A 24,009-nucleotide genomic window follows, 5' to 3' on the forward strand; every position below is an offset into this window, starting at 1 on the left:
GCGCGTACGCAGTAGATTAACCAATCTCCCTTCTGTACTCAGCTACGTCGAGTGGGTACGCACTAGCTGGAGCGTGTATATAATAGCGATTTGCGCAGCGAACGCTCAGTTGGTCGATTGGCGCGCTCCTCGACACTCGACGCAGTTCCCCCAAAGATAAGCATCGTCTCGTTGTCGTCGGCACTCGCAACTATACTGTACAGTTCAGCAAAAACGTTCGACTCGTTCTCCCCGAAGATCCTTCCTCTCGTTCAAGGTAAGAAAAACCATTCGACACGCGTATACTGTAACAGTGCAGCTACTATAGTAGCTGGAAAAGTTTACGTTACATAACTGGCCGGCGACAGCTGATAAAATACATAACGCGTGTAAAAGGTTCGGGACGATAACGCGTTTGCGCTGATTTGATTTGAACAAGAGAAAATGTATTCGCGGAACAAGCGAAAGCCCACATTGACGCGAGAACAAATATTTCCATTGAAAACTTTTTCATCTCGAATTCCGCTGTATAGCAATAACTTTTCTACGTACCGCCGCACATCGATTCATCCTTGAGTGGTCGAGCGCGTTTTCATTGCCGCGCGTCGTATACGAGTACAACACGCGGCAGGACGTTCATTCTCTCTCTCTCTCTCTCTCTCTCTAAAATTATGGACATACGTACCCGCAACTTTCGGCTACTTTGAGCGTAAAAAGCGCGGAAAATAGTTTTATCGACAGCTGCATCAGCGAAAATGCTCAAGTACCGCTTCACCGCCCCCCGGCAAACCCCAAAGCACTAATTTATTTTAGAGTAGGTAGTGTAAAAACGATAACGCAGCGCAAAGTATCGATATTGCTCGTGAGAATTGTCATCGGCGGTTATCATCGAGGCCGCGCAAAAAGTCGAAAAGAGTCGTGATTTGATGTATAACAGATACAGAGATGGCAACTCGCTGGGGAATCGCGGGCGCGGGCAAGATTTCGCACGACTTTGTGAGCGCCGTAAGCTCGCTGCCGAAATCGGAGCACCAGCTGCTGGCGGTGGCGGCGCGGGATGCCCAGCGCGCCAAGGATTTCGCCAAGCTCCACGACATCCCCAGTGCCTACGGCAGTTACTCGGAGCTCGCCAATGACGGGAACGTCGGTAAGGACGCAGCCGAATGGCTCGACTATTCGCAAAAATTATTATTTTTACCTTCCAATGTGCCGCGCAGAGGTGGTCTACATCGGCACGCTCAATCCGTCGCACTTCGAGCTCGGCAAGCTGATGCTGAACGCGGGCAAGCACGTGCTGTGCGAGAAGCCGCTGACGATGAACGCGAAGCAAACGAGGGAGCTGATCGAGCTGGCCGAGAGTAAGAAGCTCTTCCTCATGGAGGGCATTTGGAGCAGGTGCTTCCCCGCCTACGACACTCTCAGGCGAGAGCTCGCCAACAAGAGCATCGGCGAAGTGAAGCAGCTCACCGTTGGATTCGGCTTCGCCGGACTCTCCGAAATCGAGCGTCTGAAGTACGTCCATCGAGCAGCGCGTACCTATACTAATGTTTAACAGAGAAAACCTCATGAAATTACGTATAACTGCAGCTCGAAGGAACTCGGCGGCGGCACCATTCTCGATCTCGGAGTCTACGTCATCCAGCTGGCCAGCCTGGTCTTCGAGCACGACAAGCCCACGGCCATCAGAGCTGTCGGACACGTGAACAAGGAAGGAGTCGACGAGTCCATGTCGGCTTCGATCACCTACTCGAACGCTCGGACCGCCACGATCTACACTCACAGCCAAGTCGAGCTGCCCAACCGAGCTCACGTCATTGGCACCGAGGGCACGATCAGCTTGCCGAGCTTTTGGTGCCCGCCGAGCATCGAGACGCCCAGTGGCCTGCACACGGTCGAGTTGCCAAAGATCAATGGCAGGCTCAACTTCATCAACAGCAGTGGCTTCGTGTACGAAGCTGCGGAGGTTCGCGATTGCCTGAAGAAAGGTAGGAGGGCGCGCTCCGTGCCGTCGGTGAGTTTCACGATAAAATCCGACCGGTGTTCGCAGGTCTGCTGGAAAGTCCGAAGGTGACGCACGCCAATTCCATCTACATCGCCGAAATAGAAGACGAGCTGCGCCGACAAATTGGAGTCGTGTACGAGGCTGACAAGTGAGAGCTGGGCGAGGCTTGCGACACACGAGCATGACTTTATTATATTGAACATTCGGAGACATATTAAATTAACGTGTATTCATATACGGTTAACAACATCGCGTTTTCAATACAAATGCTCAAACACTTATGCATAATATATACGTATAAACGGCCATTGTTTTCAGCTTCCTTCATACCGGCCTCTTATTCCGCGGCACGAGTACGACAGTTCGTTATATTTTGATTTACGCAGTCGTCCGGCTCACAGTAGCGTGGAGAGGTTTCTCTCATTGCTGTCGACGATGGCGTGGAAGTAATCGCGCGAGGAAGGCAGAGATTCGTTATCGCTCTCGTCGCCTCCCCGCCTAACAACATATCAAGTTTTAACATCCATCTCCGGGTTCAGCATCTCGCGCTGAAAGCAAGTTCCGGAGTTATTTGACAACAAGTTTTCCCGCTCGGCGCGCGCGCATTTGTATTGTATATACTCCATATACTCACAACGCTGAGGAGCGCGCAGCACTTGCTGGCCCGGCTGTCCTTGGCGAGGTGCTGCCTGATGTACTTGAAGTAGATGTGCTCGAGCAGCAGGAGAATGGCCGCTATCAGGATCCCGACCATGAGCATTAGGAAAGCGCTTAAGAACTGCTCGAGCGCGAGGGGGTCGCTGCTCTTCTGGACCTCCTTGTCCGGCCTGCAGGTGCCCGTCATCCAGTAGCGGCGCAGCCTCTCCAAGTCACCTGGGACCCAGCAATCGTTATTCGCAAAGGCGCGATGCGAGCGGCGGCGAAGCGAGCGGCCTGTACCTACCGTTGTCCCGGTAGTCGAGCAGGCGCTGGTTGAACATCTTCAGGAATCTCGAGTTGCGCGGAAAGGCCAGTCCGTAGCCCGTCATGGCGTACCACGAGCCGACCGTCAGCAATCTGCAGTCCTCGTCCTGGGACACCAGGTAGTCGAGGACCGTGCCGTCGTAGATGAAGGCGTCCAGGTCTCTGCAGAGACGGGGAGAGGCTCGATAGAGAGAAAAATAATGACGAGTCGCCAAGAGGAATTATTCGACTGACCCGTTGATAACGGCCTCGATGCCCTCGGCGACGCTGTTCTTGTTGTAATTCTTCATGTAGGCGTACATCTCCCTGAAGTACTTGCCGAGGGTGCTGTCGGTGTGAGTCCAGGGCACCGTGCCGAACTTGATCATGGGCTTGTGGGAGGTGGGCCTGGCCAGTCGGTGGTCGTCGACGCCGCTGAAGTCGAAGAACTCTTCGCGCGTTATCATGAAGGCCGCGAGGTTCGCCGTGTAGATGGCCAGGAACACCACGGCGAACATCGCCCACACGTTCGTCATGAATCTGTGGAGTCAATGCGAGAACTGCCTCGAATCCGAGCTGCTCGACGCAACCGGCGCGCGCTGAATCGATTCGCCGCACGCATTCGAATCAATACGGCAATCTATCAACTAGTATAGTATAGTAGGCCGTATCGATTCAGCGCGCTCGCCTCACCGCCTCTATACACGGCGGCTCTGCACACCTCGCCGTAAATCCTCTCGGCGAGTCAACGTGGACGGCAGCCTGGAAGAGGACCGCCCAGACCAGCCAGTAGACCCGGCAGAGGGAGAAGCGGTGTCTCAGCGACCTGCCGGCCTGCGAAAATCAATCTCCTGCTCAAGATGCACCGCGTCCACGGCTGCATGATTAACGATACGATGCCTCTCCCTCTCCCTTCTTCGCCGCCGCGTTATTTTGCATTTTCCTTCGCGCTACATACATTACATTCCTCAGACGCTCCTGAATAAAACCAGAAGCATGCAGCAGGAAGTGAAAGTCCTCGAATTTGACGAAAAATCGAATAAACGCGGCGCCGCAGCAAAGGGAGGAAGAGGGAAGAGCGAGAGAGAGTCAAAGGGAGTCAAAAAAGTTCTCGTGCTCGCGCCTCGGCCCATGAGTTGTGCAGTAGGGTAAATACGTTACCAGTCCCACCAGCCGCTACAGTTTCAGCCTCGCACTGGACCGGATCTGTATATGAATTTTTTTCTAAACTAGCAGCTACGGTTCAAGCCTGCATCGCAACACTCGTGCACAGCGAGGCAACATTCTCGATTTGCGTTATGTAGGCTGTCGAGCGGCTCGATTCGGCAAAAACGTACAGAGAGAGAGAGAGAGCGAGAATGCCCGAGGTTGTACAAGTACATATAAGAGTAATTTTACACGCACGCGCACACAAAGAGCTGTATACAGTAAACGCAGGGTAAATGTGATAAGAGAGATACCGGCTTCCGGTTCGAGTAGCCCGAGGAATCGTTAATGCCAAAGCCAGATGGCGAGAGCCACTCGAAGAGGAAAATCATGAAGGTAGCCGAGTGTATAGCCACAAAGCCAACGAGCATCCAGGAAGCTGTGTCGAACGGTTCTGAAAAGAGAAAAAGTTACGAGAAAAAATGCGGCTGAGCGGCATTCGTACATCATAGAGGTGTATGCAGTATGCGCGAAACAACTCTGCACAGCGTTTAGCACGTCTCGAGCCGCAACGTCGCTCTATGCATATACTTCTGTCGCCCTAGGCGCGTACGATGTAATACAATTGCACCAACTGCAAGAGAGAGAGAGAGAGAGAGAGAGAGAGAGAGAGAGAGAGAGTACACAGAGCCGTCTACTGACTACTCTCTCGTGCGCGGCAGCCGCCTTTATGTGGTCCAATTTTAAACAGCAATATTTTTCGAGTTTCCCCGTTTCCAAGGGTTTCGCAAACATGCCTTTTTTTCAACAATTTCGCGCGAATTGCTTTAACGACTTTTCGAAAAGTTGGCGCGGGATGGCAAACTCGATAAATAAGCTGCACTTTTAACGATCCAGAGCTCTGGACTTGTTCGCGGCCCATATTTTAAATGTACACTTTTAATCTCTACTCTTTATTTATAAAACTGAAATTTGCTATGAATGCATTGTCAGTATAGAAGGATGCAATAGAGCGAAAGAGAGGGAGACTGATGGAGGGCTTTGCGAATTCAGACTAACCCAAAAACGCCGTCGGCGAAATGATTCCGGTCCGCTTGGCGACGACAATGGCAGTTCCGGTCTCCATGAACGGCACCGTAAAGTCAACTACTGCCTCCCGCTCGGAATTAATCTTCAACGACGTCATCACCATGTCGGTCTTCCGGTTAACCAAATCCGCTATCAGTCCGTTCCATTTGCCGTTCTGTAAAATGCTTATCGTGCCATGAGCGATTGAGCCAGATACACATATGTAAAAAATGAGGAAAGGAACGCGCACGTCCCGCAAGGTATACACAATTTCCTGGCTAAACCATAATGAAGTAGACACCGGTAAAGTGATATAAGAGAGAGAGAGAGAGAGAGAGAGAGAGAGAGCGGCATCCCAGCCGGAATGTGCCGCGACCCATAAAAATATCCATCAAAAGCTTTGCAGCTCGCTTCTTTTGTCAAAGCCGCACACACACGCGCGCGCGAGTTCGAAGGCATCTCTCCACGGGTCAGCCTTCGTATATAAATCTCTCCGCTTTCGAGGGCGTTAAATTTTATATCGGAGTGGATTTATACAGGCGTTGTTCGTTCGTTGCGTCCGATTGCGCGGTTGCAGGGCTTTTTTTTCGAATATCCGAAGAGTCACCGAAAGTTAAGAGTCACAGCGTGGTATTGACTAATATAGTTAATAGTTAATAAGCCCTGACTAATGACATTGTCGGCGGAGCAGCGCGCTCGAGGGGGGCTAAGTAGTCGGGCGAGATAAGCGTATGTAATTGAAAAACGTCAGCAGCAGGGCGCATCCTATACACTTAATAGGCAAGTTTCGACTTTCGACACGTTGACAAACTCACCTCGAGCGTGCCCCACTTGCCGTCCTCGACCCTGACGAGTTCGTAAGTGAATCCCATCTCTTCGGAGAACTTTTGTAGCAGGTCTATGCAGAAGCCGCTGCAGCACTGGTACGAGCTCCCATTACGCTGGGCCGTCTGGAGGTCCGCCCTGCGCGACAAGCGGAGGGAGAGAGAGAGAGAGAGAGAGAGAGAGTTAGAGAGCAGGTGCGGGGCTGAGGAGGCTCGGATGCTTACTCCTGGAGGTCGGATTCCTTGGCGACGCGGCAGTGGACGCCCCGCTCCATGAGGCACTTGCCGCTCACGGGGTCCGGGGGCGCGAGGTTGATGTAGGGCGGCTCCTCGAGGAAGGTGATCTTCACGTGGAACTTCTCGGGCACGCCCTGGGGCGGCGTGTGCATGTTGCCCGGCCACACGATATCCTTGATGTCCAGGCCGTCCTTCTCCCAGGATTTCCAGGTGCCGATCTGCAGGTTCGCGCGCGCGCGCGCGATCGGAAAGAAGAACGTGTAGAGTCGAGTGCAGATTTGCAAACAAGAAGTAGGCGAGAGCAGCGGCTGAAATTACCTCCTCCCAGACCAATTGCATGCTGGCCCCGGGCCGCAGGTTCATGATCTTGAGCTCGGCGGACTTGAGGAGGCCGTCCTGCGTGAACTGGACGTGCGGCTTGCCGTACTCCGCCTCGACCGACACGTTCTTCAGGTACCTGCGGACACGCGTTATCCCTCTCTCTCTCGTGAGCTGCGCGGGCTCAAAGCACGAAGGCAAAAGAATACGAGGATGCGCTCACTTGAAGAAGTGCTCGCCGGTGCTCCAGCGCGACTCGCCCTCGAGGTCGTCGCAGCTGAGCTGCGTGTTGAGGCTGATGCCGTAGTTGGAGGGGTCGTTGACAAAGTCCTCGACGCCGTACGCGTAGACCTTGATCGCCGTGGCTATTTCGTTGACGAGGCTCGAGCTGCTCGTGTCGAAGTGGACCCCTGCAATAAGTCGAGGCGAGCCTCAGATCGGCGCGCTTGCGGCGCTCGCAAGAGGTGCGCAAAGGTCCGCGCAGTCTATACCGACCAATCATGCCGACGGGGAAGTGGTGTCTGGGCTGGAGGTTCTCGACGACGCTCTGCGTGACGACCCACACGTAGTTCTCCCCGGTGATCTTGAGCTCGTGCGCGTCCCTGAGGATGCTGTTGGCCTCCTCGCGCGTCGAGTAGAGCAGCATCACCCTGGACTCGCTGTTTATCAGCTCCATGAGGTCCTTGGTCTTGGTCCAGAGCACGGCGTTGAGGAGCGTGAACTTGAAGCGCTCCTGGGTCTCGGAGACGCGCTCGCGCACCGCCTGGACGAAGTCGTCGTGCCCGGCTATCTGGGAGGTGACGACGCTGAACTGGTGCCACTTGTAGCGCTCGAGGATGCTCAGCATGGCGGCCGTCTGGTGCTCGATCGACGGCGCCAGCTGCAGGTGCAGGCTGCTCTGCGGGGCCGCGGCACACTTACGTGGCAACTCGACGATTCGACGATTCGACGATTCTTTCGCGGGGCTGATACTTACTCGCTCGAGGCCCGAGTTGTCGGCGTTCCAGGCGATGACGGGTATGCCCAGGTAGCCGGCCAGCTGGAGGAAGTACTGGGCGCTGGCGGTGCTCCGGCCGTACTGCTCGTAGTTCATCAGGTAGAGTATCGCCGAGACGTTGAGCGAGAGGAACTCCTTGCACAGCGAGTTCAGTATGTCTGCGTGAAGCAAGCAAGCAAGCAAGCAAGCCTCTGATCATTCGTCCCTCTATCGTCTATGGCCTAGCGTCTGTCGGGAGAGAACTCACTCATGGGGCTGGGCGTGAGCTCCTGCATGGCCACCTTCACGAAGATGTCGTAGTGCTGGAAGAGGCCGAGGTTCGGCCGCTTGGTGCTCTTCTGCAGGGCCGTGACCACGCGGCTGACCGCGCGCGTGTACTCCCGGTAGCCGAAGGACTTGTACGGCACCGCCAGGCCCACCTGTTCGAGAGACGAAGAGACTGCTCGTTTGCGCATCGGTTGCATCCAAGGTCCGATGCAACCGGATACTCTGACTTACCTTGAGCATCTTGGTAACGTTGCTATTTCCGTACTCGCTGCTGGCGCTCTCCGGCTGGGGCGAGGCGTACGCCAGGGGAATGCTCGTGCTGGTCATGGAGGTGCTGAGCGCGGGCCTGAGGACCCTGGTGCTGTTGAGGAACTTGGCGGCCTCGCCGATCTTGATGCTCGAGCTGCCGCGGCCGGTGAGCGTGGAGCTGCTGCGCTCGGACTTGCCGATCTTGATGCTGCTGCCGACGCGCTGGACTCCGCCGCCGCCGCCGCCGCCGCCGCCGCCACCGCCGCCCAGGCTCACGGCCGGCAGCAGCAGCCACAGCCAGAGCGGCCCCTGCAGCCGGACCATCGCCTCGGCCGCTCCTAGCGCCCGCCGCAGGCCTGCCGCACGGTAAAACAGAGGCGCGCCTCCGCTCTAGTTACATGTACAATACAATACATCATCGCGGTCTTATCGTTAAAGTGTGTGTCGGGCGGAAAATCGGGTGGAATGAACGAACGAACGACAGCCCCCTTGGCGCTACTTAGCATCAACTTTATTGCAGCGGTGCGCAGACTACAGAACGCGTTCGGCCTCGGCGAACAGCTCGAGCAAGTAGGCCCGCAGCTGCGCCTCGTAGGCGGGCTCCTCGTCCATGGCCTTGCGGTAGACCGCGAGCCTGTCGTGAAAGTACCAGCTCTCCAGAGCGAGCGGATCGCCGAGGACCTCGGCGAAGACGACGGGCGGCCACCGGAGCGCCGAGTAGGCCATGCCGAGCAACTTGCGCCGCCGGTACTCCTCGAGGATGGCCTGGTAGCTCGGAGCAGGCGCGTCGCCGAGCGAGCCCCGGAGAATCGAGTAATAGTGCTCGAGCATCTCGAGCTCGGAGGAGCGGCGGAACTCGGGCGTCGTGCGAACGTAGATGAGCATCGCCAGGTCGCTCGTCGGCGAGCCGTAGCGCAGCATCTGGTAGTCCACCAGGCGGCAGGAGATCGAGGAGGAGGAGGAGGAGGAGGAGGAGGAGGAGGAGGAGGAGGGCTCGTCGCGGAGCATGATGTTGCTGCGCCAGAGGTCGCCGTGGCAGATGACGTTGCACTCGCCTGTGGAAACGCGCATTTTCCTGTACCTGACCCTCCTGTATCCGCATCTCCGCGCGCCTATACGTACCCGTATACGTACCCGCTCGAGGCTCGACGAGCTCGCAGAGCCTGGCCAGAATCCTCGGCAGCATGCGGGCGCCGTCCGTCAGTCCGAGTCTCTCGGCCAGACAGCGCATGGTCTCGAAGCCCAGCCTGTTGCTGCGGCCGCCCTTGCCCAGCTCCGTGAAGGTCTTCTCGCGAAAGGCCGCGGGGAAGAGCTCGTTCAGCGGCCTGCCGAGCCTCCTCTGCAGCAGCAGGCTCGAGGCGTGGAACCTCGCCAGGCTCGCGAGCACCGCCTTCAGCTCGTCCCCCCCGAAGATCCGGTTCCGCCTGACGGCGTAGCCCTGCGAGCGCAGGTCCTCGAGAACCAGGGCCTCCGGCCTGGCCAGGTAACACGCGGGCGACCAGCGCTCGATGCCTCGCTCGCGGCACTCTTGCACCAGGAGCGGATGGATCTGCGCGAAGAAGTGCACCTCCTCGTGGCTCACCCAGTCGTCCACCAGCGTGTCGCGCAAGGCCGCGGACTCGGGTGGGGTCTTGAGGAAAAACTTGAGGCTGCGAACCGGCCTCCCGCTGCCGTCCCCCTGCCCCTCCTCCTCCTCCTCCTCGTCACCGACGTTCACCTCGACGGCGAGCTCGTAGTGCTCGCCCATGATCCCGAACTGCCGGCTTTTCGTGAACGGCTCCACCCGGTGAGCGAGGAGCCTGGCCTTGGGCCCGACCGCCCGCTCCACCACCCGTTCGACGTCTTCGAATTCGATCATTTTGAGGTTATGCATGCACCGAACTGACCGAACGCGTGTAACGCGACAACTGCGCTTCTTGCCGGCCGCTGCGGGACTCGGGAGCGCCAGCTGCTCCGATAACGTCGGCTTCTAACTATATGTATCTGGACGTGATGTCGTGACTTCGAGCGGCGAAAGATGCGAGAGAGCTTGGAACACCGCCACGACTTGGAAAAGCACATTCATCCGATCAGTGCAGATGCGCTCGATCGGTCGAGATAAAGTTGTGCGAGGAATTGTTCCCTGCAGCGCTGCATTAAGTTTATTAGCCATATTGCTCCGGCTGTAATTCGGTCGTCAAAAAGCAATCGTCGAAATCTATGACACTCTCTGAGCTCATTGGATTCTTTGCTACGTGCACGCACACAGAGGAGATAATATCGGAGCGGTGCAACTCGAGGCGGCTGGCTAAACAGAAAGCCTGTACGAAATTCAAGCGATTTGAAGAAAGACATTTCAATATCCCCCCCTTTGAAAAGAATAAATATACGCACACATGCTGCGCGCCCAGAGCCCAAAGGGATTCGACACAATCAATATATGGAGCATCGGAAACCGAAAGCTGTATGCGGAGGGACGATTTTCGAAACGTATACGTGACGCGCGATCTAACGAACGAACCTGTCGATGTAAGCGGGGCAAATTGGATTCGGCGGCGAAAGAGTAAATCTATAGCTCGTCTTACTCCCTAAATGCGAAGGACGCGTCAAATCGGCCTCCCGCATCGCGCGAACTCGCGGCCGGCGGCGGGCCCGAGAACGGAGTACCTTTGTGGACCCTGACAAAGGGGGGTCCAAGTACTCACCGTATCGGAAGCTGACGCTGGCGCCGGACCCTGGTGGCGACGAAAGAGCTGGGGCCGCTGCGGCTTCCTCGTCACTGTCATCCTAAAATGGCGGACTGCTGCTGCTGCTGCTGCTCGACGAGCCTGTCTCTGCTGCAGCACCTGTGGCACAATGGGCAGAGAAGCGGGAAGCGTGCATTAGTGCGGGAGCGCCGACGTCCGACGGGAGCGCGACTCTTACTACTCGCTCCCGCATATTCTAGCCGCAAAGCCGCGATGCCAGTAATTAGCCCTTTTCATATTTGCAGGCCGCTCCTCGTTCGCATTCGGGATTCCGTGAAACACGCACACACAACACACACACACACACACAGAGCGCGAGGATGGATAATTGATGTTGCGCGGCGAATGGACTTTCGAAGTTAACAACTAACAAGCACGAGGAGCTTCGACGAGATTCGAAGGAAGAGGAAAAGCGAAAAACCTCAAAAAACGAATTGTGCGCTGCTTGCACGTAAAAATTGAAATACATCGCCGGGAATTTCCAATCCCGTCGCCAAATCGATCATCGATTCCCTCCCTATCTCGCAGCAGCGCTTTTAATTAGATTTCCAATCCGGAAGAGCAGATATACGTATATTGTGTCCGTCAGCAGGAGACTGGCTCACCTCCCGACCTCGGCCTCTTTGCCGAAGAAAGAGCTCGTAATAGTGTGCCCTGTGTGCCCGACTCGCTGGATCTTCGCAGAGATAACGGTCGATGTAAACCGCAAGGGACTGCGCGACGTTCAATATAAGTATATTGAGAAAGTCGAGCTGGATGTCCTGCAGCGTCATAGAAGAAAGTTACGTAACGTTGCACGCAGGTACAGCAGCGGTAAACACACGCAGAGTCGGGCCGGATTGCCCCCGCGGCAATCGAAAGGCTTCAATAGAGGCGCGAGTGACGGGCCTGAAGGAGCACGCACGCTCACTAACGACAAGAGAAAATCCGGCCGCAGCGTCAGAATAAACAGAGAGAGAGAGAGAGAGAGCTGATCGAGCGACATGACGAGGACGGAAACTGCGTGCACCGCCCAATTTCCGCGCGCGCGCGAACAAAGCAACGCTATACTTACTCACCAGTCTCTACTGCAAAGAGAACGCGCAGGAGTCAGCTCCGAGAATCAACAGCCGCCGTCGCGGGCGTTCCTCCCTCGCGAGATAAATATATGGCTATAGCTGGCTGGCTGGCTGGCTGTTTGGGTGTAGCGCGCCGGCACACACGGAGACGCGCGCAGAGACCGCGCGAACCTGCAGCGACGGGCTTCGCGGACCGACTGCCGCGCGCGCGAGTCTCGTCGAGGCCCTATAGGCTAGGTATAACCCCTGTGCGAGAGCAGAGCCAGAGAGGGAGGCAGGAGCGCATCTCCTTGACCGCGCCCCCGCGCGCCCTCCCGTTGCTACACACACCCGCACGCACACTACGATCGTGTCTCATACTCTCCACACTCTCATATGACTCATCTCGTCTCGTCGCCAGAGTGCGACGCCTCCACTCACGGCGTCGAATTTTTTGAGAGCTGCTGGTGCTAATTCGACTTTGTTGGACGCGCGCGTCGTTAGTCGATCATACAAGCCTATTTAGTCTCTCCGTGCGGATGCGTCTGCGATGCGTGCAGTGATCTCTCGCGTCCGGAGCGAATTGCCGGCCGCGCCCCTTTTCTTCTTTTCCATTTCGGGAGCTCCTATATTATGCTCCGCAGAATCACTCTCTCCCCTTTGGTCCTGCTCTCTCGGCTTGATCCAACTCAGCTCTCTATACATACACAATCCCCCGCAAGAATATTGCACATGTGCACCGTACCTATACATATACGAGGCAATAACACTCTTGCAAAGCTCAAATCAGTACTTCTGCGCATTTTATTTCTGCGCAGCTCGAGATTTTTAGTATTTTTAGTTCTACCCAACTCTGACGATCGTCTCTAAATGATGCATCTAATTTTTGCATTATCCCTCGTTACAAAGGGAACACACGGGAAATAGTGACCTTGTCATATCTAGTGACTTGTTCTACTCAACGCACCGCTTGGACTTGAATGTATATTGTATATATACATATGCTATTATTATACATTTATATCAATAAATTACGTAAATTTATTATGCCGACTTGTACTACTTTTTTTGCAAAATTTTGTTTGCCCAAGTACAAAATTATCAACTCGAGATTATGAACCCTGTCGGTAAAGTAGCAACTCGCACTACTCTCAAGCTGGGAGTCCGGCCGCAGAGGAAAAATATCCAAGTATTCCTTGGATTATGAGAAGAATGTGTTGAATTTTCTAGTATTTATAGCTTATACATTAATCACAAGTAGTTTCGAAAGAAAATCGCGGCGAATAGAGAAGCCATTGCACCCTTTAGTTGAATGCCCATCATCTTGGCCACTCAATTCAGTAAGCTCAGAATAATTACTTTAAAATCTGTACAATTTTAAACTATCGTTTCGCTGTTTGAAAATACTTGCTCATCTTCCGAGTTGGATTAAGTTACCTATGAATAATGTCTACATTAATTGATTAAATGTATGTGTGTGTGTGTGTGTGTGAGCGTGCAAGATTCATTCGAGAATAAAAAACGCAAATATAGTAAGGATCTAGATTTAATTCTGAAAAATTAACGAAAAATGACATATCTTCTTCTTCTTTTTAACAATTGATGAAACGCGTGTTCTAATGTTATAAACATGCACTAATAATGCACAAGATCTTCACTTAATTTTACTACAGTCGTTATTTATAATATATTATATAAATTTTACATTTGCCTTATCTCTTAGTAAAAAATTACGATTCTCTACAACTCGGGCGTTGTAAAATAAATAAGTCAATATCTCTTGTACGAAAATTCGCAAAATGAACTCGAGAAAGAATAGGACAGGTACTGTCAATTGAACCAATTGCCAAACTCTGTGAAAAGAGGAATCGTTGTATAAATGCTTTATCAACTTGTAAATGGAATGTCTCAGCATTGCTTTCCCATCTTGACATCTGGTTTTCTATTTCACATTGCAATTTGACACGACTTTAACGTTGAATTTAATTCTTGACAAACTATAAAAATTGATTAACAAAAGTTTAATGGTGTTTGTCAGATAGTTGAAATAATTTATTTTTTCTCCTTCTTTCTGAATCTTGGAACTATTTAAGAATATAAGATTGTATTTCACAATTGCAATCCAAGACTATGAACTCGCATTCCTTGCAATACTCTGTGCTCCTCGTTGATTCCAGTATGCTTCCAGATCAAATGGTTCAAAGTCTGAAAATTTGAAATTGCATTAGTTTTGGCAAATGGAGACAGTCGAGATACTTGACAAACAGCTGTCTAGAGCTTACCTTTGAGCTGTGGATTGGGTTCATGCTCTTGATAGTATGTTACCAAAGCAGTATTCCTGTAGTTTGCTGAATTTCCATGCTGCTGATTATGATAGCTATCCAACTCTTTTGATACTGAACTCCAGGCTGCAATTTCAAGTTCATAAATTAGCCAAATTAATCAAAATTAAACGACACGCTGAGGTGAATAAATCTTACATTCAAATATGTATTTGATTAAATCAAAATGCTGTGAGGTGGCTTCATTCTGTTGAAGATGCCTGGGGGGTATCGTTGCTGGCCTCTTTCCGTTCATTGTGGTCATCTGTGGTCTCGCACTGGAAAAAAAAACCTTTGATTCACCTCTGTGCTGGTATCAGGCAGTAACTTATTGCACTTGGAAGCGAGTGAGAGAGAGAGAGAGAGAGAGAGGGAGGGAGGATAACGCTGCTGAGAAGTGCAAAGAGCCAGCCTTGTATCAGTATAAGCAGTTTGACAATCTCACAAGTATCCACCAGCTCACCTACCACGTCGATAAGACCCCCAAGACAAACACGTCGACGATGCAAGTGTCGAATTCGCGTCTTGATCAGGCCGTACGCACGAATCCATCATACTTGATATCTGGCGCGACGACAACCGCCACAGAACGTCAACCCCGCGAGTGAGAGAAAGAGTGATAAATATAGGCAAAATGTCGGCCAGCGCAAAACGCATGCAAGTGGCTATAGGTAGCGTGTAAAAGTGGGTGTAGGTATATCCGCTCTACTTTTTCCAGATTTTGGCGATATTGCAGCGCGTCCCTCTGCGTGATAGATCAACACAATAACAATGGATCGGCACTACTCGCTCTCGCACCGCACGAATATCACGATAATGAGTAGTCGCGTCCCACGTACAGACTGCACGCTCGAAATGTCAAACGCTCACGTGTGCTGCTACTGTTATCGATGCGTATAGGTATGGGCATTGGGCGCCCGTACACACTACACCTCGCTAATAGCCCCCCCCCCCACCCACCCCCCTCAAACAATCCCGCGCAGGAGCCCCGCTTGGCCTTTGCTCGCTACGTTTTCCTGAAAAGCAGGATGCGGGGGCAGCCCTAGGAAGGCGCTTGTTGGAGAGAGACAGCAAGATGGGACTCACCTCATTTTCACAGCCTGGTGTGTGTATACTATATGTATAGATACGTTGCGGGGGAAGAGCCAGCTACTCAGTCGCGAGATAAAAGTCGCGAGTGTATAGAATCAGTCAGCTGGGGGCAGCGGACGGATTCCCGCTTGCAGACTGCGCACACACGCACACGCAGTCTACCTGGTTGGAGAATGGAGCAACTATATAGGCAGTGGATCCAGATCAGATGCTGCTGGGCCTGTAGTGGCTGTAGTGCTGGCAAGCGAAAAACACACGCGACACCTTCTTCGCGGGCGCGCGCGCGCGTCCTTCTCCCTCTCTTGTACAACTGCACACTAGCTGGAACTGCTGGAACTGCTCGCCGACGCTGAGCCTATCGCTATACCTATACATATATACCTATAATATAATGCAGGCGCGGAGCGACGAAAAAGAGAGATAAACGGTGGATGTATACTGTATATATAGCTGCGAAAGTCGAACGACGACTGACGAGTGCAAAACTAGCTCGCGCGCGCGTTGCAGTGTCACAACATGACACATACACACAGACAATGAGCTCAGTATAGTATATACTGATTACTGAGGTACATATACTACATAGGTATAGACTATAGAGCAGAGCAGTTCCGTGTTCCGTCTGCGCCTGCGCACCGGGAATTGGATTCATGGATATGAATTGTCAACAACGCCGCAACGCGCTGCGCGTGCTTTGTTATTTTGCGCATCCTTCCAACATGCCACCCCGCCATGCTTACACGCCCTCGCATCGCCCTCCTCCTTCCATAATAACAAGTTTACCTTTGTAAACAATCGTATTTACACCGGGGAAAATTCGGGTATTTTCATTAGCTTCCATAAATGTGTGTACCATACATACTTATTATTTAATTTTGAAAACGTCCTTACGCAGCGCCCCCTTTACATTCCCCGATTAAATCAAATATCCCCCAAAAGCTGAGTAAGGGATATATGGCATTTGGATTTTGGAAGAATAAGTGCCGCTGGAAAGTTTGCATATGAGCGATCGAAAAGAGGAGATGGTGCAAGCTGTGTGCGAGGCAGGCCGCCGCCGACATGTGCATGCCGTACTACTTCAATAGTTCCTTCAATAGTTCTATTGCAAGTTGAACCAATCAGAATTGGCTGATGACTCTTGCGGACGCGCGCCCGCGCAAACGCGTGCACATGGGTCTGGCTGGCGCCACGCGTTTCCGGCGTCGCTATGCTCCTCTCGGCTCTCCTACGTAACATCCGCTCCGGCGGGTACCGAGTGTACCGACTATCTCGCTCTCTCCCTCGCTGAGGCTGACCGCTGAGGCAGTGGCGGATACAACAAGCTTGACTAAGCGGCGGCTAGGCTAACAGAGCAGTGCAGTGCCGTTCGTCTCGTGCTCGTCGCGGCAAGTTGACCTACCTAAGTATAAGTGTATAACTTGTATAGGCTGCAGCGTCGCCCCTGTCGTGCGTGTACGCTTCACCCTAGCGCGCGCCATTACGCGCGTCTAGCCTTCAATTGATTTTCCTGCTCGTACACTTTGCAACCGGAGAGCCGAGCATCAGTCAAGATGACGGACAATCGTAAGTAGAATATTCATTCTTGAAACTCGTTGTGGTAAAATAATAGAAATGCGAGACTGGCCGGGAAGCAAGAAAACGGAGCGTCCCAGCGCGAGCGTGCCCCGTACGTACGAGACGCCGCCGCCGCCGCCGCCGCCGCCGCCGACCATTTCCATCATCGACAAACGCTTGACACCAACGATCCGAGAAACGGCGATGATGTCCAGTGGTTGATTGAACGCCTTTTTTTCAGAATACGCAAACTACCAGCAGCAGGGCTACAACCAGTACAGCCAGCCTCCCCCGTCGGCCGGCCCAACTGACACTAGCTATCCGCCCCCGAGCACGGGAGGTTCTACCACTTACAATCAGTACAGCCAGCCTCCGCCAAACTACCCGAGTTACCAGGGCTATCAGGACACCGAGTCTAGCCAGGATTATAGTCAAGCTCCAAGCCAGGGTGGCTACAACCAGAGCAGCTACGGAGGCTCTGGTGGAGCCAACAACGGCAGCAGCAGTGGCAATAACTACGGAGGTAGTAGTTACGGAGGTGGAAACACTGGAGGCAGCGGAGGCGGCGGTGGTGGCGGAGGTGGCGGAGGTGGATACAACAGGAGTAGCTCCGGAGGAGGTGGAGGATATGGTAGTGGTAAGGACTTTGTTTGGTTTGGAAAAAATCATCTAAAAGTAATCCTTTGAACACCTGCAGAACTAGAAAAAAATGTTAGATGCTACACACACACACACACACACAGTCTAGTTGGTACGCATACCCCGTATGCTTGTTTCTTTTCCATTGTTTTCCAGTAATTATTATTTATTGATTATTGATTATCGCTTGGATCAAACAGGGTGAACAAGGTGATCAAAGGGTTACCAAGTATTGAAAATATCATTCCGTACTTGACAATTTTCTTCATTTTGGGGGGTATTAGGAGGCAGTGGAGGTGGAGGTGGCCGATATGGCGGTGGAGACGATCGAAGGGGATACGGTGATCGTTCAGGTGGCGGCAGTTACAAGTAAGTTGCAAATTATCTCACAAATATATGCTTGAGATGGGTAGCAGCAATGAAATACTCTTGATAACATGTACATGGAATGTATATTTCATTATCCAAGTGGATAATGGTAATTGGATAAGATTGAAGGTAACTGGAATTATAGAGGTTTTCAAAATCAAGTACATTTAGTTTATATACCATGCCCTGTGCAGCCTTAATATATTTCAAGTGTGTCTACAGGTTTAACACACATATACTCTGAGTAATGCAGGTAAAATAATAGACAGGTTGTGTATGACAATTTGACTTGAAAGAGGTTTATTAGACACATGTCTCTACATACCAATGCTGCATTTATATTTTCAAGAAAAGACAAGTTGTGTCTTGTAATGTGATTATTGCATGGCCAGTTTATTGTTCCAAGTTAATTATTTAATGAAAGAATGTCGAAATATGTGAAGGCAAACTTGAACATGTTCAAGTTTTTTTTTTTTAATTTTTCACCTGGCTTTTTTCTTTGCCAATTTTAGACCACATATTTTATGGTGAAATTTTTTATAAATTTAATGTTGAACTTGTTTTCATTGTCTTTAATAGATTTCTTGGAATTCAATTATAAAACTTTCAACATACCTGTTATTTGTAATGCGTTTATATGATATGAGTGACTGTATGAATAAGACTTTCACGAGAGAGTGTCTGTCGAGAAATTGAATGAACGAAGAACAGATGGATTACAAATCAAGTTTGGTGTTAATTCTTTTTTTTTTTTTTTTTAATTTTTGTCAAGTAACATTTATTAATTATTTTATTCAAGTATCTCGCATGATTGAGACTTGTAAGGACCGTGACGAGACGAATAAATTTTATCCAACAATCTAGACTATGTAATATGGTATTCAAGACTTGAGACAGTAGGTACATCAAGAAGAATGACAAGTGGTGGCGAAGCAGCTTATGAGTAGCCACACATCATATGAATTCAGTCTGTCCATGAGTCGACTCATTGGTATATCTGCTTCTGTGTTTTAGCAGTGGCGGTGGCCGTGGTGGTTATAACAAAGGTAAATGCACCAGACTCTCTGTACAAGTCTGGTGCTATTCATGCATTCACTCTAATATTTATGACTTGATAAAATACCCGGTCGCTCTGATTATATGAAAGGGCTGCCAAAAAAGTGCATCCCTCATGACAATTACCCTCGCTCAAGTACTTGTGAACTTGACAGTATTGGCATAAACAAAATTATATTTTGATCACCAATTGCTTTTTCCCTTTTAACAATCTGCTGTGAGTGATTACCTTGAATATGTTCTGTATAAGCTTCAAGTTTATTGCATCTTCATTTTTATTTATTTTATTTATTTTTATTTATATTTTCATTTGAATGAATCAAGCAACTATAGATTACGTTTTAACGTCAAATTGAAAATAATGCAAGTCAAATTAATTAGTGATAAATATTTGGTACCAAGAACCAAGCATGGTTCCAGTCAAGTTTGAATATGTCAAAAAAAAAAGGCAACTGGTGGAAAATATAAGTAAATAATATAGCATTTGCGTGTAACCCAGAAAACGAGGTATGCCTGAGGATATACTGGAGCCCTTTTGTATGTGAAGCTGCTATCTGATATGTTGAATAACTTGTCATCGTATATTGGGCTTTTCTCACTGCAACAACAGCTAGAGTTTGGCCGGCGGGTTTAATGTTCCAAGAGAGAGTCTACGTGACAGTAGGATACACTGGAAATGTTTTGCGATTGAGTTTGAGTATAAAATGACAGAAAATGCAACACTGCTTTAAGTGAAAATTCATCACCGTTTTATATATTGAGTTTAAAAGTTGTTGGGAGTTAATAAGTTAAGCTGGGGTACAGAAACTGGTAATCAAGAAAAAAGACAGCAAGTAGCACCAAGCTAAAACGCAGCATCAATGGTTATACTTGACATATAAGAATGATTCCATCGGTACAAGATGTACAAGTTATGCATATTTATAAACGCCAAGCCAAGCGTCGCATTCCCGCAAAGACGAACAGAAAAATAACAAAAGAATAAAAATTGGACAAATATGTACAACACAGTCGGTCGTCAAGTCCTTACCTTACTGTGTTGTCAATCATATAATGATATAAAACTTGTGTAACTAGAGAGATATTTCTATATTACTTGAACAGTAAAACTCGGGTGTTGATGAAATTCCATTCAAGTTGTTGAGAGAAATAGTTTAGTTCAAGAATACTAGTCGTAGGATATTTTACTCTTCTGAATATGCAAGTTGATCTGTCTCTAATGATTGACTCTATTGCAGGAGGATACGGTGATCGCGGGGGTGGTGATGGGATGGTCACACAAGAAGACACCATTTTCGTGTCCGGCATGGACGCTACCATTACTGAAGAGGAAATCTGCCAGCACTTTGGCGCTATTGGTCTCATAAAGGTAATTATAGTCACGTCTCGTCCAAAATTATAAACGAGCACAAGATTGATGTTCGCTCATTATTTGCTGACAATTTCAGAATGACAAGCGCACTGGCAAGCCCAAGATCTGGATGTACAAGGACAAGAGCACGGGAAAGAATAAGGGCGAAGCGACGGTTACGTACGACGACCAGAATGCTGCTCGCTCGGCCATTGACTGGTTCGACGGCAAAGAGTTCAAGGGCTGCACCATCAAAGTCCAGATCGCCCAGCACAAGAGTAACTGGCAGGGCAGTCGAGGCGGCGGTGGTGGCGGTGGTGGCGGCGGCGGCGGCGGTGGCGGCCGAGGTGGTGGCGGCGGTGGTCGTGGAGGTGGCCGCGGAGGCAGCGGTGGTTATGGAGGGGGTGGCGGCGGCGGCGGCGGCGGCGGACGTGACCGTGGCGATCGCAGTAGCGACCGAGACAGAAATGACCATCACCGAGGAGGCGACAGCGATCACCGCCGAGACGGAGGCGGCGGTGGCGGTGGAGCTGGCTCTCGTGGAGGAGACTGGAGGTAGATTCTTGCATTCATAAGTTTCCAATTGTCTCTTAACATGATTTTACCCAGTTTTAAAATTGTTTGTTTTTGTCATGTGTCAAGGTGCCCCAATCCCAGTTGCGGAAATACCAACTTCGCCTGGCGTGATCAATGTAATTTGTGCAAAAGTTCCAAGCCTGAAGGCATGGGCGGAGGAGGTGGCGGTGGCGGTGGCGGCCGCGGAGGTGGTGGCGGAGGTCGAGGAGGTGGTGGTCGCGGTGGCGGAGGCGGATTCAGAGGCGATCGCGGAGGTGGCCGGGGAGGAGACAGAGGAAGCAGAGGAGGATTCCGAGGTGGAGATAGGGGTGGTGGTCGTGGCGGTGGCCGAGGCGGACCTATGCGAGGCGGTGGAGGGTCAGTTGACTTGACATTCTATTAAATATCTTGATACAGCGGCAAACATATTAATGCGTGAAACTAACGATTTTCACTTCTGATTTGCAGGCGTGGAGACCGCGACCGTGACCGTCAACGACCATATTAAAATTTTTCGTTGCAAATGAAAAGAAGCGATCCCAAGCGCTGACGACAGGCTTGCGCCCAAGCAACGAGCATGTACATTTTTCCAAAATGTTAAAATAAGTATGCACCCGTTTTTGACGTGTCATGTTCAAGTTCTTATTTTTTACACTACTCGTGGAACAAGATGGATGTTTTCCCGAGCTTGCCCGATTACTGAAAGCGTCCGAATGATCACAACTAACGAATGGAACATCGCATTCTTGGTTTTCGAGACGAAATGTATTGAATTTTTCTCAAGACTGGGTAATGCTTTTGTGTAATTAAAATTAAATTACGAATTACGTGCTTGACACGATCAAGTATCAAGCTAGGTTTTAATAAAAACAGTCCCTAGAGTTAAGAATCAAGTGGTTTTCTTTTTATTCAAGACAAAACCCTTTTCCTTGATTAATTACCATTATAAATATTACAATTTATTTCCAAGATATTAGACATAATAATTGGTTGTACTTGGTTAACCAATTATGTACAAATACTTGCTAAATTATTCTTAATTATGCCAAGTAATGCTTTTACTTGTATTTACAAACGTTGTTTATGTTGGCTTCCGTTTCATTTGCGAATTTCACAAACTGGTCACAATTCATTCAACAAATTATCTGTACTAGAAGAACAAGATGGAAAATATATTTAATTATACTATTTATTTACAAGGATTACGCTTGAGGAAATTAAATGAAAACGTGACGTGTGACATCTTGACAGAACTTGATGGAAAAAATAATAGCATCACTTTTCGAAGTCAAAAATGACAGACCAAAATCATGAATCGTCGATTACAGAACTATAAAATTTACGAATAAATGATATCCTTACGTAGAACCGAAAAATAATTTTCTTCTTAAAATAAACTACTTATTCAAAAGCCATGTTCGATAAAGAGGAAGACTCTTCACAAATAACAGTCGAAATAAAATGGTCACTTGAAGATCACGAATTCGAATGTTGCGATGGCGTCAGCCCTCCAGAATGTTCAGGGCTGTGCTTTTGCTTTTTTCGTTTCTTCTCCTTTTTACGCTTTTTCCGCGCTTCTTTTTCTTCGTCATGCCGCTTTTGTTTCTTGTGCTTCTTCTCATGCGTATCGACGCCCCCAATATCTGTTACTGTTGTCTCCTGCCCACTAGGAATTTCACCAGGTTTGTGCTTGTGCTTCTTGTGTTTATTCTTGTGCTTTCTTTGAGGGGCTTGGTTAATGTATCTGTACTGCTCGGGTAACTGGAAGAGAAAATAAATATGGGTTATAATTTTAATTTTAATGAAATGCAAAATGAAACTGATATTGATGTGCATACCGGGCCTGGGTGTAGCCTAAAGCCAGCCAACTGAACACTTGTCAATGGAACAAGTTCTTTCCCTCCAATTGGAGGCTTCTCAATCACAGATCTTAAAGAACTATTATCTTGGTCACCAGGTGTATCAATGATACCTGGTAAATTTGGCAAAAATGAAGACAATTGCTCTTTAAGTTTTTTTCCGCTAAATTTGCTATAGGAATGCTCCAGACCATAATAGGTCATTAAATTCCTGGCTCCTGTTAATTCGCTTTCCCCTGTTGATAAAAAAAAACAAACAAATTATTATACTTTCTTTTCCAATCACTGGTCAAATTTAGAATTTATTTAACTGGAATAAGAGTACAGACCAGGTGGTTCTTTCATCAAATAAAATGGTCCACTATGAACAATGGATGGATTTTTTCCAAGTGAAATAGTTGTCTTCAAAGTCCCCGTTGAATCCTGTCTGGAAACAACAGGAGAACGAGCACCCCTTGGAGAGGATTTTGGCGAGTACTGCTCCACTTTGGTGCGAAACTGATCTCCCATCATTGTGAGGCCTTATTTCATTGCACTTATACCAAAGCAGAAAGGAAGGATATTGACGCAGACTGGAACAAAAAGAAGTCAGTCTTTAGAGCAATGAACCCAGACCAATTTGACGAAAGTAATGATTGTTGTCCAGTTCAGAACTAGAACCTGCAGAGTGATAAAAGCGCAATTTTAGGTTTGATGGATGAGCAAGTTCGTCTCGTAAGGAGACCATGATTGCTTAGAATTGTATATAAGTAATAGCTCCGTGAGATTTCGACACCCAGACACTGGAGACTCTGCAGACAGCACCTAACCTACAAAAGCATTCTCGTTTCTTACCTTGACCCCTGCAGCAATAAAGCGGGAGAACGCAGCTGCAGCGAAACCTCCTAGCTCTGCGACGCAAGCATGCTCTTGCTCGGGCGGTCCTGGCGTTGCTGTTCTTACCAGATTTGTCCTCACGTACTCCGCGACGACATCGTCCGAGGCAACGTTGACAGCATCAAAGCGTCAATATGTACATATAGCGTATAGGTATACATATAGATAGCTGCTGCCTCGCTGCCCTCTACTTAGAAGCTTAGTACTATATCGCGCGTCGTCAAGTCCTTATATACCTATATATCTATATAGTAATAATATACATGCATTGCGCAGACGCCGAACTTAATCTCGGCGCGTGCGCGGCTGCAGGAATTCGGCATTTCGGCCGCACGCGTATTATAACTATAATATTTAGATATTATAATAAGTATACTTATGTATAGGAATCAATGGGTGTGTCGATCATAATTATAAAGTATACGCACTCTTGATTCATCGATCCGTTTGATCAGTCTGAATTCTTTATATACTGTTACAAGAAAGATTACGAATGACGATACGGCCCTTTAGTATATTATCTGTTAAAATTGAGTCTGAAGTTG

At 49.6% G+C, this 24,009-nt stretch overlaps 5 protein-coding genes across 16 annotated transcripts; 2 read left to right on the plus strand and 3 right to left on the minus strand.

Annotated features, from left to right (window-relative positions):
* Nucleotides 1-27: 27 nt before the first annotated feature.
* On the plus strand, nt 28-2,289 carry LOC100117805 (trans-1,2-dihydrobenzene-1,2-diol dehydrogenase). 2 transcript variants are annotated; one of them, XM_001607511.6, is made up of 5 exons: nt 28-256; nt 917-1,126; nt 1,197-1,491; nt 1,567-1,964; nt 2,027-2,289. In XM_001607511.6, exons 2-5 carry the CDS (start codon nt 925-927, stop codon nt 2,131-2,133), a joined length of 1,002 nt encoding a protein of 333 aa, XP_001607561.1. In that variant the 5' UTR covers nt 28-256; nt 917-924; the 3' UTR covers nt 2,134-2,289. The 2 variants fall into 2 exon arrangements, with proteins under 2 accessions (XP_001607561.1, XP_032454295.1); XM_032598404.1 differs by having other exon boundaries at nt 793-1,126; nt 2,027-2,287.
* Nucleotides 2,148-12,026, minus strand: LOC100122774 (glutamate receptor ionotropic, NMDA 2B). 5 transcript variants are annotated; one of them, XM_031927941.2, is made up of 17 exons: nt 11,814-12,026; nt 9,164-10,854; nt 8,012-8,385; nt 7,761-7,932; nt 7,493-7,704; nt 7,012-7,414; nt 6,740-6,926; nt 6,517-6,655; nt 6,187-6,416; nt 5,953-6,100; nt 5,129-5,312; nt 4,384-4,523; nt 3,645-3,757; nt 3,179-3,463; nt 2,925-3,106; nt 2,616-2,854; nt 2,148-2,479 (listed from the first exon to the last, which is right to left on the minus strand). In XM_031927941.2, exons 2-17 carry the CDS (start codon nt 9,900-9,902, stop codon nt 2,456-2,458), a joined length of 3,771 nt encoding a protein of 1,256 aa, XP_031783801.1. In that variant the 5' UTR covers nt 9,903-10,854; nt 11,814-12,026; the 3' UTR covers nt 2,148-2,455. The 5 variants fall into 5 exon arrangements, with proteins under 5 accessions (XP_031783801.1, XP_031783800.1, XP_031783802.1 ...); XM_031927940.2 differs by having other exon boundaries at nt 2,148-2,529; XM_031927942.2 differs by having other exon boundaries at nt 2,190-2,529; nt 7,493-7,671.
* Nucleotides 12,027-13,320: 1,294 nt separating this feature from the next.
* On the minus strand, nt 13,321-15,790 carry LOC100117839 (MAPK regulated corepressor interacting protein 2). 5 transcript variants are annotated; one of them, XM_032598405.1, is made up of 5 exons: nt 15,645-15,759; nt 15,200-15,572; nt 14,273-14,391; nt 14,075-14,200; nt 13,451-13,997 (listed from the first exon to the last, which is right to left on the minus strand). In XM_032598405.1, the coding sequence occupies exons 2-5, from the start codon at nt 15,202-15,204 to the stop codon at nt 13,921-13,923; spliced, it is 327 nt and encodes a 108-aa protein (XP_032454296.1). In that variant the 5' UTR covers nt 15,205-15,572; nt 15,645-15,759; the 3' UTR covers nt 13,451-13,920. The 5 variants fall into 5 exon arrangements, with proteins under 5 accessions (XP_003426369.1, XP_008206489.1, XP_008206487.1 ...); XM_003426321.5 differs by lacking the exons at nt 15,200-15,572; nt 15,645-15,759 and adding an exon at nt 14,581-15,019 and having other exon boundaries at nt 13,321-13,997; XM_008208267.2 differs by lacking the exons at nt 15,200-15,572; nt 15,645-15,759 and adding an exon at nt 14,823-15,012 and having other exon boundaries at nt 13,321-13,997.
* Nucleotides 15,791-16,433: 643 nt separating this feature from the next.
* On the plus strand, nt 16,434-21,618 carry LOC100122794 (RNA-binding protein cabeza). Of its 2 annotated transcripts, none has more exons than XM_001606347.5 (8): nt 16,434-16,768; nt 17,001-17,396; nt 17,683-17,767; nt 18,782-18,813; nt 20,062-20,192; nt 20,272-20,729; nt 20,817-21,107; nt 21,198-21,618. In XM_001606347.5, the coding sequence occupies exons 1-8, from the start codon at nt 16,756-16,758 to the stop codon at nt 21,235-21,237; spliced, it is 1,446 nt and encodes a 481-aa protein (XP_001606397.2). In that variant the 5' UTR covers nt 16,434-16,755; the 3' UTR covers nt 21,238-21,618. The 2 variants fall into 2 exon arrangements, with proteins under 2 accessions (XP_001606397.2, XP_016839325.1); XM_016983836.1 differs by having other exon boundaries at nt 18,785-18,813.
* On the minus strand, nt 21,612-23,999 carry LOC100122806 (mediator of RNA polymerase II transcription subunit 19). Of its 2 annotated transcripts, none has more exons than XM_001607569.5 (4): nt 23,893-23,999; nt 22,918-23,160; nt 22,568-22,824; nt 21,612-22,490 (listed from the first exon to the last, which is right to left on the minus strand). In XM_001607569.5, exons 2-4 carry the CDS (start codon nt 23,099-23,101, stop codon nt 22,206-22,208), a joined length of 726 nt encoding a protein of 241 aa, XP_001607619.1. In that variant the 5' UTR covers nt 23,102-23,160; nt 23,893-23,999; the 3' UTR covers nt 21,612-22,205. The 2 variants fall into 2 exon arrangements, with proteins under 2 accessions (XP_001607619.1, XP_003426368.1); XM_003426320.5 differs by lacking the exon at nt 23,893-23,999 and adding an exon at nt 23,423-23,663.
* Nucleotides 24,000-24,009: the final 10 nt, after the last annotated feature.

Source organism: Nasonia vitripennis, chromosome 3, assembly GCF_009193385.2.
Source record: "Nasonia vitripennis strain AsymCx chromosome 3, Nvit_psr_1.1, whole genome shotgun sequence".
NCBI classification, from domain to species: Eukaryota; Metazoa; Arthropoda; class Insecta; order Hymenoptera; family Pteromalidae; genus Nasonia; species Nasonia vitripennis.